The sequence below is a fragment of the Phalacrocorax aristotelis genome, chromosome Z (genome assembly GCF_949628215.1).
Source record: "Phalacrocorax aristotelis chromosome Z, bGulAri2.1, whole genome shotgun sequence".
Classification (NCBI taxonomy): Eukaryota; Metazoa; Chordata; class Aves; order Suliformes; family Phalacrocoracidae; genus Phalacrocorax; species Phalacrocorax aristotelis.
The window spans coordinates 51,263,534-51,283,049 of NC_134311.1; the positions used below are offsets into that span (position 1 = coordinate 51,263,534).

The 19,516-nt window shown below is 38.5% G+C and overlaps 1 protein-coding gene across 1 annotated transcript; it reads right to left on the reverse strand.

Annotated features, from left to right (window-relative positions):
* Positions 1-4,935: 4,935 nt before the first annotated feature.
* On the reverse strand, positions 4,936-19,050 carry LOC142050136 (programmed cell death 1 ligand 2-like). Its single transcript, XM_075078485.1, has 7 exons — positions 18,905-19,050; positions 12,179-12,247; positions 10,506-10,868; positions 9,145-9,429; positions 8,512-8,652; positions 7,715-7,756; positions 4,936-5,571 (listed from the first exon to the last, which is right to left on the reverse strand). Exons 2-7 carry the CDS (start codon positions 12,231-12,233, stop codon positions 5,489-5,491), a joined length of 969 nt encoding a protein of 322 aa, XP_074934586.1. The 5' UTR covers positions 12,234-12,247; positions 18,905-19,050; the 3' UTR covers positions 4,936-5,488.
* Positions 19,051-19,516: the final 466 nt, after the last annotated feature.

The following is a 19,516-nucleotide window of genomic DNA, read 5'->3' on the forward strand; positions in this document are numbered from 1 at the left end:
ACAATTGTACAACTCAGCATTGTGGAAATAGTGGGAATACCTGACCCAACCAGCTTCCTCCCAGTGGAGGCAACTGGGGCTCTGATATTCTGTTCTCCTGCAGCAATTGTCATGCTCATTTTCAGTTTTTGAAAACTGAATAACTTTGTAGAGGTGAAGTTTGAGGTTCGTTATAAAGAACCTGAACAATCCTTCATAAACTGTAACATAGGGGAAATTAGAACAACTCATGCAGTGGTCTCTTCTGAAGTTAAACTGTTAATTCTATGTCAACAGCAGGACATATGGGAAGGTGGAATCACAGCATATACTAATCTTCATCCCATCTGTGAAATTTAGACATTAATGTAAATAAGCTTCTCAGCTGAGGATTTCACCAGATTCTCCATCTCAAAGTTTGCTGAATCAGATTCTGCTCCTAGCTTTGACCATTTAACTAGTCCAGAAACAGGCTCCATCTCTGACATCTTCCCCAAGATCTCAGCAAGGTCTACAGTCTGTGCTTTAGAGTTTACTTCACAACCCTTTAGGAGTATGAGGTATATGCATGGCAAACATACAGAAAATCAAAGACTTTGCATGGAGGTCTAAATATGTTGCTTTTGCTTGATAAATTTAGAGCTGTCTTGCTGCCTCAGTTTTCTCACCAGCATGAGACGGCTCCATGGACTAGGGTTGCAATATTCTGGCAATGTACAGAAGCATTCCTCAGCAGTTCATGACTCCTTATGTGAACCAGGAAATTCTTTGAGCTTACAGTCCTTCATCTGACTTTACTGTTCTCACAAAAATTCTGTGTCCCTCTAGAAACAAAAATTGTTGACCTTCTGTTCCCTTTTCCCACCAAAAGCTTCTCCTCTCTTAGTGACATTCTCAGGTTTATATGTCTCCTTAATGATATCTGGCTTCTTTGTTCTGCCGGGCTTAACTTTATCACTCCATGAATACAAGGTGGAAAGAGATATTTCACCATTTGTCAACTTAGCATTTTGGTGTAGCTGTTGCCAAGCTGGAGCATTAAGACTGAAAATTGTTTTAGATCTGGGAAGAGTATGTTCATCATCTCACCTGAAAGAAGGTGGATTTCATACACAAATGCAGTTGTCCAGTAGCAGAGCAATCTTCTTGCCAGGAGCATTTCCATTGCAATTGGAAATCTCAATTTCTGAATAGATAGATTTCGCACCTCACGGCAGAAAGCCCTGTCTTCATCAGCTGAGACTCATGTAATCATCTTGCCCCACTGCTTGAAAAACATGTGTGTAAGGAATACACTTAAACCCACTTTTCAAGTTTCTACTGCATATGGTTTGGTTTATTTCCTTATGTAAAGTGGTTTTTAACACAAACTTTGCATGAAAGACATTTCACTTCTCACTTGGAAAAGCCCATTAAGGAAAGAGGGTTGTGAGTAAACAAACCTCAGCTGCAGAAAAAGGGCAGTAAACATAAAAGCCAAAAGTAAATACATCTGAACTCAATTAACGTTTCTTTCAAGTCAACTTCTAACGATGTTTGCACGGTGCACTTACCTCTGTCAGCTTTTTACCATATGGTTGCATATTGAAGTTGAGTGAGATATTACAGTGCACTGGCTATAAAATAGTATTTTGGGGCACACTTGACAAGAAGCTGAGGAAAACCAGGATGCCTTGTCAAACCAGATAGCAGTCATTGATCTGGGGCTATACTTTCAGGCCACGCTTTCATCAGAGTATAACTCAGATAATTACAAAGGATACGGAAGCTAATTTGAACAACAAAATTACAATCAAAGGTCACTTTGGGTTAGAAGGGACTTCTGGAGGACACTTAGTTGACCCCACCCCCACAGAAAGAAAAGGCAACTTTGAAGTTAGATCTGTTCCAGTAACGGTGATTCTTTACCGTATAGAGATGGTTTGTAAAACCTTTCTCCATTGCTATTTTGTGAAGTAGGAATATACTGGGTTTGGTGATAAGCAGCATGTTTCTGTCAGGTGAACAAAAATATTCTGTAAGAAAAGATGACTGCACCATTTCTTAAGACATAGGGTTTTGTTCATAGGCAATCCAAACCTTTAACAGGCATTTCCAACTGCTCCTGGTATGCCATGGTGAGAATCGGCTGGTAGTTTTCTGCTATGCAGAGGTAAGTCTTGTAAGACTTTTATTTCAACTGGCCATTAGAAATCCCTCTTCCACTTCAGTTTTTCCCAAAGATACTAACTTGATGTAAACTGTTGCTTTCAGCCATGTCTCTGCTAATGGAAATCAAGTAGATGGAGTGGGTTTAAGCTGCTGCCGGTATGAAAGAAAATGTGGTACAAATCAGAGCTAATCTTACTCTCCTCTGTGCTCCTAATCACAGAGCAAGCTGCAACTCACAGATACTAAAAATGTCGCTGTGGTAGAAAAGCGCAGATGAACCTACTTAAAATCTATGGTAAACAGCAGAGGTGAGGAATGAGCGGGAAGGCTAATCACCCAATTTGCTAGTCATTCCTGTACTAAAACGGCAAATATCTCACTCAGAGTAAAGCAGGTCAGAGAATTACAACAGCCAGACAAGGAGAATTCAATACTTAAAACCTATTTTTTCTACTTGGTTGTGAATAATTATTAAAATTATTAAAATTTAGTGAACTATGTTTTTTATTACTTTGATTACTAGTGAGTGGATGCTTTGCACATCTTTTCATATAAATATTCCACCAACTTTAACTGAATCCATACCGCTATACAGTACACTAACGTGCTATTACTTATGGCATTCTCCTGCTTGGGACAAACATATGGAGATGAATAGAGGAGGTACATATCAGAAAAGATAACGGAAGCTTCCTATGCAAGGTATCCATTATGCCACTCTAAAATGCCAGTTGAGAGTGCAGGTAAGTTTAAAATCAATCCCTACAAACTAATCTTTGTATTAAATGAAAAAATATATAATATTTTATGGTCTAATAATATCAGTTCTTGACTTATTGTAAACTTCAAAACTATAAAAAACCCAAACAAACAAACAACCAAACCCTTCCAACATTTTGCAGGCAGTTTGTCTGTATCTGAAAACTCTTACTTCAGCTGTTTCAAGATAACAGCGTGTAAAACAGTAGCTGAAGCAGAAAGAACAGAGAGTCATCGTATCACACACATATCATATGCTCAATGGCTTAAAGTAAAAAACAACTCATGCATGAGTTCACAGACATATATAGACTGATGATGCTGCTGACAAGCTAACTTTTGCATACTAAGATTTGGCAATCATCCTAATTTGTTTTTATTACAGTTCATGAGTATCCAGTGAGAGCTGGTAAAAATAGAAATTTGCAAACCAAGATACATTTCTGGGTATTCTTATGGTTATTACAGTAATAGTACTATTGCTCGTTTAATATGAAATGGAGTGGATAGGCAAAGGATTCTAGTGCAAAGTTGAGCTGCCTCTACCTAGGGGGCACCAGGTGAAATCTTCAGTGTACAGACCATTGAGAGGGAAAGCAGGGTAGCGTTTGCTATGCCTGTAAAATGGGCAGGAAGTTCTGCCCACACCTGTTCTTCCCTGCCCACACCAAGGCTACTTTTACTCAGCAGCGTGAGATAATGTCAGGATGACTTTCATTCCAGTAAGGAACAATGTTAATCACCATAATTTAATTTCAAAGTCTGTGATACACTATTTATGTTCATCCACATAAATTCAGTTTGCATTACTTCCATTTTATGATTATGAGGAAAAAAGAAATAGCAAAATGCAAAATGAAGTCCTTCCAGGAACACAGTGGGTTAGGTCTTTCACCGTGGATGACAGAAGGGACTCATAGTTCAAATCTGGCATGGGAAAAAGTTGCTCGACCTTCTGCACTGACCCTTAAGTATGGCTACACGGTGCAAGCCAGGGCAATTCCCAAGCTGCTGTTGCATCTGAAGCTAAGCAATGCTTCAAGAAGCTGCCTCTGATTCTCTGACATCTGCCTGGTCTGCCATGTCAGCAAGGGTATAACAAGCCTAGCGAGGATTTGTCTCAGCTGAATCCAATGGCTACAAGTGACTATTTAAAGGTACAATACACAGGTATTGAAATAGAGGTGATGACAGAGAGGGAGATTTAGTTTTCTCTTCCACAAATAAAATCAACAGTAGCCCTGCTATTTAAAATCAGTTACCCTGGTGAAACAAAAGAGGGTGTGAATGCTGTCTTTCTGGTCACACAGCAGCACTTTGTGCTGGAGTAGATAGCTGCAACATGACATTGGAAAAGCAGCTTCCCATCTAAATCCAGAGCAAGTGCTATGAAGAAAACCTTAACGTTACTTATACAATATTTTCTGTGAAACCAATAGCACTCTTTCAAGAGCAGAATAATGGCAAAAGTAGTTTCCATGTGAACACCTTTCTTCAATCTCGTTACATGTATCTTAGGAGAAAACACAGCTCCCCAGAGCAAGTGCTCTTTGAAAATGATGTGACAAATCCTACCCATTGCCCTTGCTTTACTATCTGTTGACTATCTAAGATGCAAAGCTCTTTCCCGTTGGGTGTTTTTTCAAAACTGGTGCTGTAGAAGCTATGCCCAGTGCACAGTGTATTCAGAGTTGAATGAGGCATTTTCACACATTCCAGAAATAGGAAGTAAACCAGGTAAGTGCCTGGCATAGAAAAGACTCATTTTTTCCTCTGAGAAAAGTTAAAATTACTGTTTAAAAATAAACAGTAGAGAAATCTGGCTGAGCTTCATTTTCACTTTTGCTTCCAAATTCCTCCTAAAGGAAATTTTGTTGAGTAATCAGTTCAAACATACTGTCATGTAGCGTAACATCATAATTCATGTTTTTTTACCTGACTTACTTATGGGGTTTTACATAGACTGTGCATTAAAATTCTCTTCTGTGACATAATGTTGGTTTACTGTTGGTGTTGATTTGGGTTTTAGTTTTGGATTGGTTTTTTTTTTTGGTCTGTCCGTTGATTTAACTTTCACCTCTTATTGCTTTTGTGAAATGAAGTATCTTCCATATATTGCCATACTAATGGGTACTTGTGGTAATTTCCAGTTTAATATGTTGGAAAGTTTGGAAATGAGATATGGGCATGTAATGATGTCTCCACCTGAAAGACGACTGTTTAGATGTAAAATAGCATGTACAGCTTTTATTCAAATTCCCATAAGATGTTTGAATCCAAGCACCATTCCTGAGGCTGGAGCAGTTAATAAAGGCATTCTTAAATCAAAAATTCCTTGAGCAACAGTAAGTCCAAAAATAAAGTGTATCAAAGGCACTCAGATAACCTCTTCAGAACAGTAAACCACATTTCATGACAGCATAATTCTCAGTAACTTCAGACTTGGTATCTGAAGAGGCATAGCTTTCCATTGCTGCAGTGCCAATAAATCCCCATGAGTTCACTTTTCATCCCAAAGCTAAAGTGCTGTAACTTTCCTCTGAAGTCCCCAAAACCAGATACAAAACGTGCAAATGACGGCATGTGAGATGACGATTTTTCACAGGCCCACACTCCCACTGTCTCTTGAAGCTGTGACAGTTGTCATGTATAAAGCCTCAGTTTGAGAGTTAAAATCATCTCCTTAAAGAAAGAAAATGGAACAGTATTATTTTTTAAATTTACAATAATTTAAGCAAATAGCTAGCCCGATTTTAACAACTGAGTAACAGAGTGAAAGTTATCTTCACTGTATGCAAGCTTTCCTGGGCTGTGCTGAAGTTACAGTGGCACCTTAAAGCTGCCATTAATTACAAAGACATCATACTGCATTCTTTTCAGATTCTTATCTGTGGTCCAAATTCTGAATTTTCTATTACGTCAAAGCTATCACTGACTATCAGCTGTATAAATGAGATAACAAACTGAAATCTGGTTAGGTAGCATCCCCAGGAATGCTTGTCAGTAAAATCTGTGCATCTGAATAGAAGTTTGCAGAACTGGGACTTCAGTGATGAGGTCAAATGTCCGACATGTTCAGCACTGATACAGCTTGAGCTCTAAGTTAAAATGATAATATGAGCAATCCTTGTTCCTGTAACCAGGGCCGTGTGGGTCATTTCCAAGCCTCTCTGGTAAAGTATCTGTGGCTTTTATGCTTCAACTACCTACTCATCATGGAAAAAAGGTTCTTTCCAGTGTTTCTTAAAAATATATGATGCTGAGAAATAAAAATGTTTGTCATATGACTTACTGCATGTTGCACAAAGATTTTCGGTCAATAAAATGAAGAAGTAAAACAAAACCACAAAAGCAGCTACCTCAGTAATTTCTTCATTTCACTAAGAACACAGAGGAGGCTAAGGCCTACAAAGTGAAAACAATCTACAACAGTAATACAAAAGGCCACGTGAAGCCACGCCATGCTCAGACAACCTCCACTGGAATTATGTCTAGACATGCACCAACGCTGTCCTCCAGATTGCTGCTTGCCTTGAGCTGTTGTCCATTTGCATATGGTATAATTCCACTGAAGTTTCACACCATCACATGAAAAATAAGAAAAGGCCTTTGACAACAGTAGGTGCCAGTTTCTGAAAGGTGAAAGTTTTTTTCTGCAAGTGTCATTTTGGCTGTAATATCTACCGATGGCAGTGAATTGGACAGGTACAGGTAAGATGCAAGCACTACAGTCTGAGGTGATAAGGGAATCAGTGAATCCATGCCCTCCCTGCACAATGCCTAGTTTTCATTTCACCAGTGGAAGTTATTTTTTAAGCTGGTGACTTCCTGATGGTTTTTTTTTTTGTAGCAGTGAGAAACACAAGTAACTTCTCAAGTAAATCCTGTCCTTGGAAAAGCCCAAAGGTGCTTATGTGTCCAGAAACCGCTATGTATTTCTTCAGACCACTCAGTCAGCTGCATTGCAGTTTTGCTTCAGCTTTGCTTCTTGGGGGAGAATCATTCGTATTCCTGGAGTACCTTAGGCAGCCTTGGGGCTGGCCACAAATAGACTATGTTAGGGTCTACTTGGACACCAAGGAAATACAGCTGAACCCAATACCGCTGCACCTAACACTGGCCACAGCCTCCCTCCTGACAATACATTAACGTATCAGACTTCTGTTTATAGGTAACAAAACTGATGTACATGAGTAGGGGTTTTAAGAGCTTTCTTACCGTATTGCTTTATAGTTTTCTATGGTGGTCTCTTTTTTTCAGTTAAATTTTAGTACAAGACAGTTATGTGTATCCTGGTACTTTTTTAGGCATTACCTTCCCTCTGCAATATAAAAATTCCTGGATGTCTAGGAAAGTCACACACTCATAAGATGAGAAGTGGCTCAGTGGATTATCTAATATTCCAGATAAATGAGGTATCATTGTATTTGTTGTTAAAACCTGAGGCCTGAACCAAAAGCATAACAGACTCTTACAACAAAAATCTTGATGTCTTCCAAAGCAACCAGCTTTCTGTGTGTATCCTACTCAGCTGAGGCTACAAGAACTGCAGTTAGTATGCAGAGGTGTATACCGAGCTATGTATGCAGCTATCTGTATCTCATTGAAAGGGAACAAATGTTTCTAAGTTTTTACTTGCCTGTGAGAAAGTCATAATGTTAGATACTGCATTTCTATAAAATTGAAAAAAAAATATGGAATTTAAATTCAAAACTAGCCTCTTTTGATGTAACATTATTTAAGTTGCCATCTACAGATTTATAAAGATTTGAGTTGTAAGAAAGAAAAAGCTGTAAGCATAAATACAGAAAAGCCTGTGGCTTACTTTTCTCATCTTTCACGTTAGGGTTTGATTTTCTTTTCCTGTCTGTTAAAGTAAATACATACAAATTTAGCTTAAACATTTCTGGATTTGAAAGAAACAATGCAATTTAACAAACTTTTAGATTATACTGGACTTTAAGCACATTTAATTTTATTATTAACTCACATCAAATACATAAACTTCTCTACACTTCTTTTACAGATTTTGAAACAAATTCTGAAGTCTTTGATAGCAAGATTTTAATTTCTTGACAATAAATACATTTGTCTGAGTTTACTGGAGTCTATTGATATGCAAGAAAAGGCTAGAATAAGAGCCTGTTTGCTTTATTACTTTTCCACTATTGCACTTGCAGACAAATAAAGAAATACTATTCTTAATAGTCCAGTACACCAAACAGTTTTAGTTATATGCCTTTAATGGAGATCAAATATAGAAGTTCTGTGTCATATGCTATAGCTACAATGTCTAGCAATGAAGGAAAACACCATTCAAACTATGTTTTTACAGCCCCCCCTTACCCAAGCCAAATCTTGTTTGCATTCTTTCAGAATAGTAGCTGGTTAGATTAAAAAAATGTATCTTCCCATACACCTTGTCTCACGTAAGTAACAAGGTGAGGAAAATAAAACCCAACTCAAATGATCAAAGATTTCATTTTAGAACAGAGTTCATCTAGAAATAAAATGTGACCAAAGTCACACAAGCATGCCTAGAGTTACTAAAATTTCCAAGAAGAGATTCACAGGAAAAATAAAGAATAAGTGAAAAGATCCACTCTCTGAAGTAAAGTGTACCTTTTTTGGGTTGTCCATTCTTGAATGATTTTCTCTTTTGAAAGAGTATTAGTGCAGAGGGAAGGACAGCTACCATCACACACATGGGGATGATAAATAAGATCAGGGATTTTTGTCTGCTATACTGTGTACTCAATAAAGCTGTCAAAAACATGAAAAGAAAGTAATTCATAACTTACAAAACAGGCATCATTTACAAAGTTATCAGTTCTGATTCTCCAAATCTTGCTCTGACTGAACAAAAAATCCTTAAAATTTATCAGCATTACATTTTTTTACATTTTATACATTCATTTTATGAATATTTTATTCTGCAATATTACTATAAGAAGCTTTACAAAAATTCAATCAAATCCCTCATTTGCATGGCATTTGAGTAAGGACTACTGCAATTGATCTGTATCCCATCTGAAGGACAATTAATTATGAGTCTAGATCAGGGAAGACACCCATGCAGATTAAAAAGTTTTCTCTGTACTGGCAGCCAAATAATGGGGCCTACTCTAAAATTAAAAGATACAGAAGAATGACAGACTGGCTTGTTAGCATGCAAGCTAGCTGAGGCTTCAAAGGCATAAATAATACTGACTTGTTTCTTTTCTCTGTCTTGTACAATTTCAAGGTGATACAAACCTGAAATGGAAATGTGAGCTGAAGTGTCTCCATTTAGTTCTTTATTCCAGAACACACAGCTGTAGTTCTCACTCATATTTGGTTTGAATGTCAGGGTGCTGGTGACATTGTAGAGGCCATCTGCAGTCAGTGTATAGGTGGTATTTACAGATCTGCTGAGATTGAAGTTGTGCTCATTTTGCCAGAAGACCTCTGCCAGAGGAAAGCCTTCTGACTGGCACACAAAAACAAACTTGTCTTCACCCGGTTTTCTCATTACCTGAGTGTTTATTCTCTTGTAGGATGCTGCATAAGAAGAGGTTGGGTGAAATTACTTTATGCAACAATAGTAATTTTCTCACTTCGCTTTCCCTCCTTGTCTCTAGTGCCATATTTTGTCTATGGCTGTATCTGAGGTCAGCTTATTTGAAATTATGAAGGATGTTTTGTAGGGCAATTCAATAGTCATTATTCAATCCTTCTCACACCTACCCTGACAGCACTTACTCCACTACTTTATACAAGGCAGCAGTTGACACTGAACTTATAATTTACCAATGCAGAGGAAACAAGTGAAGTCTTATGGGATTCTATTTTCACTTTTTGAACATGCCACTTCATGAAAAAGGCTGGTTTTAATGTTTGTTTTACCATAGCTTATAAGCAACTGTGATATTTTAATCAAATTAGAACAAAATGAACTTAGAATTTCTGTGAGGACAATTCAGAAAAACCAATGTGGTTCTTAAAAATGGCTGTATCCATTTTTGCAGTTGATAAAGCTTGTTATTTAAATGCCTGGTTGGGAAATTAATGCTGCCTTGTATCGCACGGACATACTGCAAGTTGGTGGGAAACACCGGAGGCCTTTCAAATGATTGGCCTGTCATGCTATTCATAACATATGCCTTTATTATAAATGTCCATTTGGCTTTGATGAATACAGAAAAATCACATGTCCTTGCTCTGGGAGCTGCAGTCACCCAGGGAATTCCCAGTAACTTGGGGTTGCAGCAGGTCTTGTAAGTATATTAAAGCACCTCTGAGAAACTTCTGGGAATGGCCAGAGGTGGCCCAACAGGACAGGGGGTCAAAAGAGAGGTGGGGAGTGGGGGCACTGGAGAAGAGGGTGTAGGAAGAAGGAGGAGGGTTGAAGGACAGAGGGGGAGCAGTCACTCTCCATCACTGGCACAGGAATCTCAGCTGGCCATTGACCAGCCAGCACAAAGACAACTGCTTTGATTCACCTGGGGGCTGAGCACAGGGTCTTAGTGAGAGAATTAAAAACAAATTCCTCCAAATTAATCAATTTCTACAAACCTGTAGGATTTCAGGAGAGACATCTCAATGAATATATACTTATATTCAATTCAGCCACTAACCTTTTACTTTCAAGGTAATGTACTTGTAGTCCACACCCTGGTAGTCAATGAGACAAAGGTATGATCCTGCATCTGTGATCTTCACGCTGGTGATCTGAAGCATAGCTCGTCCCAGTTTTAGTTCACTGTGCAGAAGTGCTGTTCTTCCTATGTAATCATGATGTTGGGATGGAGGGAACACCTCCCCATTGCGGAGTGTGTATACCTCTTTTGATTTCGACTGGCCCTGCCTTTTTTGCTCCCAAACAACAGTCAGGAGTCCTAGGTTTAATGAGCCATTCACAGGGAATCTACATTCCATGGTCACGTTGTTGCCATACTCCACAATGTATAGCTGTTGAGGAACTTCAATGGTAAATAAAGCTATGGCAGGAAAAGAAAACAGTTGCATTTCTTGTATTAAAATACCTTCTGATTTTCCTTAAACTTGGGCAAAAAGGTGTCATGTAGTCAGGCATATGGTTATTGCTTTGACTAAAAGTTTTAAGCATTTTTCATCCCTATTCATGCTAACATTTTTACCATGTCAGTAGTATTTCTACCAAATGATCTATGTTCTGTGTTGATTACAGAGTCTGCAAGACAAAGACAAAATGAGCTAGGATTTTCTTCACATTTTAGAAATAACAATGCTGAGTCAGTGATTACACGTGGAGGATTTCTGTGAAAGTATCGTTGTATCTTATATGTCCTACGATTCTAGTGAAAGCAACTGTTAATTGTGGAAATAGTAAATCTAATTTCATCATCCTTTGCAAAGAGAAAATCCAGTGTAACTCCTGTGAAACAGAGTTGCACTGGATAAGTACGTGTAACCTGCAGGAATTGCTATGTAGCAATTACAGTCTTCCACAAGCCTGGGACCAGGTGAGTATCATTTGATCCTATGCATCTTCTCAGATATACGCAACAGTATTACAGAAGTTATATCAAAATAATCTTCTTAGCCATTTACCAAACCTGAAATGGGAATATTTTCCCATTTTAAAGTGTCTTGATAAAGGAGGGTATTTATGATACATCATTCAACATATCTTGTTACTAGTTTCTTTATTGGATGTACCATATATTGTAGATTTAATTCGGAAGCACTTGTAATTATTGGTAGTGACATTCAAAAGGGAAGTTCATGCAGCTGTTTATGCACTCCTTTGATTTCATGTGTTTGTGAAATATTTACAGGGAAAGCTTCAATTCCTCTTAGCAATGTTTGTTTATTCTCTTTAATAAAACTGTCGGGAGGGGAAAAAATAATATGAAAAAGCACCATGCCCCTTCTGGGTTTTAGCCAAGCTGCTCCTGCTGCAGGCATGGACAGGGGAATACATGTGGTTTTGCTTCACTCTGCCTCACACCGAGATTGTTTAATTTACGATTGGCGTAGGTTGCTTTGGCCATCCTTCCTCTCACAGCCATGCCTGCTAATGCTGGACTGCCTCAGCTGTTAATACACTATGCTTTAAAGAAGCCTGATTGTGAAAAGTGATGGACACCTGTCCTGTGCTCAGTTAGTACACAGTGCCTTCTGTAAGACATTGCAAAGCAGAGGCTTCAGACATTGCTGGCTGTTCATGCAAGCATCGCTGGAGGTGCTGAAGCCTATGGACTGAGGTCATAGTGTTATTGGCCACATTGGTTCAGCTGATGGAATTGAAAGGCAGTTTCTCCCTCACCTGAAACCACGTAGAGCTGTGTTTCCAGCAACAGCATTGTGAGGACCTGGAACATTTTCTCAGGTGGATCTGAAAGAAAAGTAGGATTGCATGAGAATTTGCAAAAACTACCTTCTCCTGCTGAGATGGATTAAAGCCATGCTAGCCTTCAAAGCCCATCACAGCTAAAAATCAGCAAATATAAAAACAAACAGTAGACTACCACTAGAAACAAGGAAAAACCTGATTAAAACAACCCATGCACATGCATGGAATATAAACCACTGACCTGTGGTGATGAAGGGAAGGAAAATGTTTCCACAACTTCACCATGAGGCTTTCAGGATCTGTAGCTCGCAGTCAGTCTTAAATAGTCTGTCAGGGCAGTGCTTTTATAACAACTTTACACTGAAACTCATTAAAATTCATTGAAACACATGAATAATAAAAGTCAATTGCAGTTGGCTTCTCACATGTGGGACAGCTGCATAAACATGCACAAGCAGACTTTTTTAACTGCCTGCACTAAAACCTATCTAGTTTACAGAATCGTTAACCCTGATTTTGTTTCAACACTGGTTTGCATACTTTTATGAGGATACTTATTGTTGGAGTTCTTTAACCTCAAGACCGGCACATAGCTGGAACTCAGTGTGAGGTACTGGAAATCTTGGGGTGGGTAAATTAAAGTTTGCTTCAGAATGGAATAGATTTTAAGACTTAGCGCTGCTAATGTTTTCACTCTGCACGTGACAGTGCCTGACATATAAAATGTACCTTGTATTACTGACAGTAAACCAACAGTCCTGAAATAATGCAAAAGGAGAAAGTCCAGTTCTAGAGGGAGTATCTTCCTGTTCCAGTAGCAAGTGAACTATTGTTTATATTTGTATGAAGATCAACAAAGAAACAAACAAACAAACAAACAAAAAAAAAAATCCAGGGAGAACGTTTACGACAAATCCATTGAGATAATAGATAAGAAGGAAGAATTACTTTGGATAAAGCATGCTAACTTATAGTGTAATCTGAAAAATTAGTGAAGGAGATCCAGAAATAAGCATAAGGAAGTAAAGAAGAGAAGGAGCAATTTTAGATTTCCCCAGAGCTAGACTTACTGGAGAAGTTTTTTCATTTTACTTCCCCATTCATTTGTGGTTCAGCTTGAAACATTCTGGCCCCGATTTTCTCAGGTACTGCATTTTTCTGATTGTTTCCACCTTTGAGCTCTCAGTACCTCAGGAAGTCAGGCTCAAGCTTTATCAAAGTTAGCAGCCAAAATTAGAGGACTTTTTCTGGAAATTTAAACATTACTCTTTTGATGTCACAGCTAAAGGTGACCTTCATGTTACCATAAAGGTGGCTATGCAAAATACAGTAAGCAGGCTTATTACATGTAAATGAAAGCTAATTATCAGAGGACTGAGAGAGACGCTGCTACTTAATGTGTGTTAAATCATTATTATTTTAGCTGTGTGAGAAAGGAGCTAGTAAGCAATATCAGCAGCAGTATCTCCATTTCTTGGATGCAGAAAAAAAGATCCTGTACTGCCCTGACAGCTGGGTTAAATTTCAGTCATTATGTAGCCACCACAGTGTTTCACAGTTAATACTATAAAGAAATCTACTGTCCTCCGTGTCCTGCTACAGTTACTTCTCCACACAGCCTACCTAGAAGCAGGTGGACATAGAAGGAAGGACTGAACAAAGAGTGGAATAGTATTTCACATCAATGTTTAGATCCCTGGATTAGCCTCATGTGGGACATTTGAGATTATCTGTTCTGTTTTTATAGCTCAGGGCATATTGAGAATGCAGAGCATGTATCTTGCATAATGTAGGGGATGGGACTTTTTAAAATATACATATTACTGAGAGTAAAAGGATAGAACAAAAACAAGGGGATACATAAAGCTCCAGCAGATAGCAATCATAATTATTAAATATCAAATAAGAGTAAATCTTGCCTGACTAGATGGATTAGTGTGAGAAGAACATGACACATACCATAAATAAGTAGGAGAACATAAACAGGGAAACATTTTCACTTGTGATACTGAAAGCAGAGTCATGGAATGCTTGTGGGTTCAGCAAGGATCTGTATTAGAAGCCATCCTGCTTTATTTCCATGATCTTACCAGTGGACATGAACCTGTTGCGCAGCTTCAGTTCACTCTACCCATGCAATTTAATCATGTGGCTCTGCCAGGCATCCTGAAGAATTTCCATAAAGAAGGTCTGCACTAGCATCTGGAAGGTGATTTCTTCTGAGCTTTCTATTACAGAATAGCCCTCATTTTCTCCCTATCTGTTGTAAAATGTATGTCATGCCCTGCTGTGCAGTAGACTGTGTACACAACAATCTTATAAAGTTTGTGCACAGCACTGTCTTTTTTTTTCCTTTAAGAAAAAGGCCATTCCTAAAGCATATTCATCATCTGTCTGTTGCAGCTTCATAAGGATATACTAAGGAGCACTGCACCATAAAAATCAATGCTTAGTGGTTTTGGCAGCAAAGTCAGGAATTGAAATCTGCATCTGAAAACATGAGGAAGTCACATGACATTTCAACAGCAATTTGGATCCTGTCAGTTAATGAATTTCCCAGACCAACCTGCAGAAGAAAAAGCAAGTTTTGACACAGTGTTGTGTGATAATGAAAATGAAGCTGAAAAACCTTTGAGGGTTGATGTGATGAAAACCATAGCATCACACATCTAAAAACCATCATGGCTTTTTATGAGTTGTAATAGTTCCAATGAGGATGTAGGGCACAAAACTAAAAATTTGAATGGGAACAAAGAAAACAGAGGCATGACAATATGAATGGGGAAAGGGAGGAATATAATATTTTCCTTTTGTACAGCTTTTTTGTTTTACTGAAAGTACTGAGTTGAAACCTGCACTTGACTCTCTTTGGCCCAAAAGGAACGTATTTTGATAAGTTTTCTTAGTGAATGCTGAGGGAAATATAGAGGGCAATGATAATAAATTGCTAAGATTCCACCAAAGGGCAAAACGACAGTGTGTATAGTTTTCCTCCTTTTGATTCAGTTGATCATGTCTATGACTTTACTCCTGCCCCCAGTGCACACACCCACAGGGATTATAACACTCATCTCAAAAAAAAAAAAAAAAAAAATTTTGGCCGATGGAATGCACAGGTTCCCATAAAAGCTCAAGTGGTTGCCCAAAATTCTCCTGGTAAGGAATGAGAAAGATGTTTCTTATTCCCTCAGAAAATATAGGCTTGGCATTCCCATTTCAAATTGCCCAAGCTGTATGTTCTAGGCCACAATATTGTTTTCAACATATTATTCAATTTTCAACATGAAGTATAGACTTCATTCAGTTCTACAGACAGAAGTGAAGAGGTGCTTGTCCTAATGAACTGCATTTTATAAGGATGCTTGCAGGAGATAACAGTGGTGGGCAGAAGGGGAACATCAAACTCTGCTATATGTTTAAACCATGGAGCTCTTGAGCAAACGCTGGGATACTTCTTTTAAGTAGCTGTGCTTCATATAGACCTCTTTGGCATGTGTTTATTGTTATGCCTGTGATCTTATTTTCAGGCAACACTCAAAGTTCTGAACCACAGTGAGTTGACAAGGCAGGTTGGCACCAGTCTGATCAGAAGCATTAGGTCTGATTTCACCTCAGTTAGTGACAACTCTCACAACGTTGACAATACTGAAGAGTTTGCAAGAAGCTTTGTAAGCAAAGGGACATGGAAATCACAGAATATTTTGCAATCTACTCCTTAGTAATTACGATTGAAAGCCACATATGAATAACGTGAACTGTAAATTCAAGTCTATTCCTTTAATCCATGTATCTGAAAGATCATAGTGCTTTTCTTAGCGGCATCTTAGTGTTAGACCTTAGTACAAGACCCTCTGGCACCACCTTTGGTTAGTAACCTTGCTACGATTGTCCCTGCTTGTTGCAGGGCGGTTGGACTAGATGACCTTTAAAGGTCCCTTCCAACCCAAACCATGCTATGATTCTATGATTGCTGCCAAGACAAGAGTGAAAAAGGATCCTGTACAGGATGAATCTTCTTTATGCTGTCCACTAAACAAACACAACCACAGGTACAGTCACTGATTTGGGGACCTTACAGTCTAACAAATCATGCATAAAACTTTCCTGGAAACACCATTTCAGCTATGAAAATATTTGATTTCCAGCAGATGGACAATTAAGAACAGTAAACACATTTAGCATTTACATAATGACACTTAGCAGCAGTAAGCAAGGACAGTTTTGTAGACCGAGAGCATATCTTCCACTAGAATAAGCAGAACTGTCAGAAAATCTGAACAAGCTTCTAAGCACTCTGGCTCTTCTCCAGGTTCAAAGCAGAAGTCAGGCATACACAGAAGTCCACAATGATTGCTCAGACTTCAGTCTGAAAGATTAGAAGATTAAAGGACTAAGGAAAGGGTACTTGGTCCTTTTAAAGTTAAGTAGGTGTTGTAGACAGACCCTTGTTTGTATTGTATTTCCCTGCAGACCACGTTAGTACACTGACAGCATTTATAATGTGATCACGCTCAGTTTTAGCAGGTATAACACAGGTGTTTTCACAAAGTTCCTGGAAGCAAGTGGGGGCACTGCACTCCAGCTGGGAGCTGGAAGGAGGATGGTAACATCACCAGGCTGGCCAGGTGGCCTGTGTCTACCTTCACACAAACTGTCAAGTGCACTTTAGCAAATAAGATATTGCAGCTGATCTGAAAGACTGGTGAGGAATCCTGAGCTGATGGACTTTGTTACCAACTTGAAACAGCAATCTTGTAATTGATTTGTTCATTCCTACACTCAATGTTTTTGCTCAGCTGCTAACATACTCTATAACATTACAGAGATCAGCTCAGATCATTCTTCCTTTTCCTTCTCCTTCTAAAGCCTTTGTATTTGGTACTGCAAAGGTAGTGCCTGCATAAAGCCCAACACAATGCCCAGAAAGGCAAACTCATCTGAATACCAGAACCAATCAAGCTGTGCTAACATGGCATCCTACTTGGCTTGTTTTGGCCAAAAGAAAGCATCGAGCAACACCAGGCTAATCTGACTCTACTGCTTCTCATGCCTAAGCTAGTTTGTAATGCCTAAGCTAATTTTGATGTAATTCACATCTTCCTGCGTGAAACTGAGATTTATGCTCATTTGTTGGAAAATGCACTGTTTTCTCATACACATATGTACACTGCAAAAGATTGAGGGGTCACAGTCACTGTTTGCTTTCTTCGTCTTTCTGTGTTACTGAAACTCCTTTGTCTTCTGTGCATTTTGTGGTTTCAAAAACTTCCTTCCAACATAGTCATGTGTGCAAAAAGACACAACCTTTCCAACCTCCTCATGAAATGACTGAACTGATTTTCCTTTCAGTGAAGGATTCAGTTTAAAAAAAACCCAAAAAGTTAAAAAGTGCTAGGTCAGAAAATAAACAACAAAACAGCAGCATTAGTTCCTCATACAAACTACATCTGTTCTATATCACGTCATGAGAAAGAAGGTGCTTTGTTTCCAATTCAGGGATTAAATAAGAAAGCTAGCAATGCATATTAACATTTGTTCAACGTCCATTTCTCAGGCCTGTCTCAGTATGTCTTGTGGACACAGTCATCTGCCCTCATTCTCTTCAACCTGCCTCACCCACACACCCTCCCACCTGCTGTTCTTTCTCTGCTTTTGTGCCTTTAATGCAGTCCCTTGTTGCCCACCTCACTACGCAGTCCATCTACTGCTGGGTCCATTGCTTTATACCTGATGCTCACGTCACCTTTGACAACCTATCTGCATTATTTCAGTCTGCTCTTTATCTCAGTTCAGCTTTCAGGTGAAGAGATATTTCTCACTTCCTTCTTTGTTCACCCTTGCTGTGAATTTTCACTTTCTTTGCATTATTTAACTGTCACCTGTTATATCACTTTCACTGTCACTTTCTTTGTTCAATGTCAAATACCATAATTCTAACAGAACCTCGAATAAATATTTATTTGCTGTAGATGTTAGGATAAAATTAGGTTGAAACTTTGTTACAGAAAAATGTCATTAACTACATTTAAAATGCATCTGTGTATTTTAGAGAACACATGTCTTTCAGCTGTTAGCAGCAGCACCGAGCAATACCGGCTAACACTTCAGTGTTATACACTACTCATTTTCTTTCATATCCCCAGCTTCTACAGAAAGAAAGACTTTTCAGAGAAGCACAAGAACCTCTTCCTAGCCTGCACTCCTCCTGGGAATGCAGGGGCTGAAAGTGCCCAGACTTGCTGTACAATCGAAACAACCTACCATCTCCAGGAAGGGTTTTAATAGTAACCAGAAGAAAGTAAGCAGGAACGTATAGATACAAATATATACAGGTTTTTTTTCCTCCTTACAACTCTTCCCTGAAATTCAGAATGAGAGATTTACAAACAGCAACAGCCCAATGCATAAGCTGAAGAGGCTCACTAGCACTACTCTTTGCCTGTGACAGAAGACTGAGTTGCAAGACAGGTTCAGCTTCTAAAACTCTTTATTCCCCAGGGTTTGAAGTTATATGGACCTGTGTTTTAGGTTCTGGGACTTATCCAACCTCTGGTTCAGAATCAGGGTCTACTCCCTACAAATCAATTGAAAATAAATTTAATTTAAGCAAATATTAAAAAATAGGAAAAAAACCCTACAATCCATCCATTAGAAATACAGTATATATATAGATTTGCATTTTAGCAGCATTATACTCACATCAGATCTTTATGCAGTCATTGGAAGAATCAGGTTCATGTAACAGCTAAGATTTTCAAAGTTCTACAAAGTAGCTCTATCCTATTTGCATGATAGCAGAAACTATCTAACTGTCATGATCACTTTAAAACATGCACAGATTGCACAGCTTGTAGGCTGATCTTATTCAGGCTTTATGTCACAAAACAACTGACTGTGTTAAAAGTAAACCACCAAGTTTCTTAGGAATTTATTAGCAGTTCCAGTTTCATTTTGATGTTTCATACTGAAGGTAGTCTGAGGTCACTGCTCTACATTGCTGAGAATGTACATCCAAACAAGTTCATTCAAAGCATTCTGTAAAGTTTGTATGCTTAAATTCTGCTTTTAATACACCCATAATTTTTTGCTGGATTTATACCCATTTAGAGCAGTATATAACCTTGGCACCTCAACTTGCATTTACTAGGACTGCCCTGAATTCATGAAACTATGAAGTTACATTTTCTTAACTTTCATCAGATTAATTTTACAAGAATTCCTCAAAAGTTTTCCTAATATTTGCAGAACACCTTTCCTGTTACTTTTCATCTATATCCGTATTATTTAAGAGAAAAAAACAATCACAGTGGG

Excerpts from the sequence above, each read along its gene's own strand:
- LOC142050136 (XM_075078485.1), bottom strand. The coding sequence starts at position 12,233 with ATGTTCCAGGTCCTCACAATGCTGTTGCTGGAAACACAGCTCTACGTG. Across the intron at positions 10,869-12,178 it reads ACAGCTCTACGTGGTTTCAG|CTTTATTTACCATTGAAGTT; the intron begins GTGAGGGAGAAA and ends TTCCTGCCATAG. Across the intron at positions 8,653-9,144 it reads AGCTCACATTTCCATTTCAG|CTTTATTGAGTACACAGTAT; the intron begins GTTTGTATCACC and ends TGTTTTTGACAG.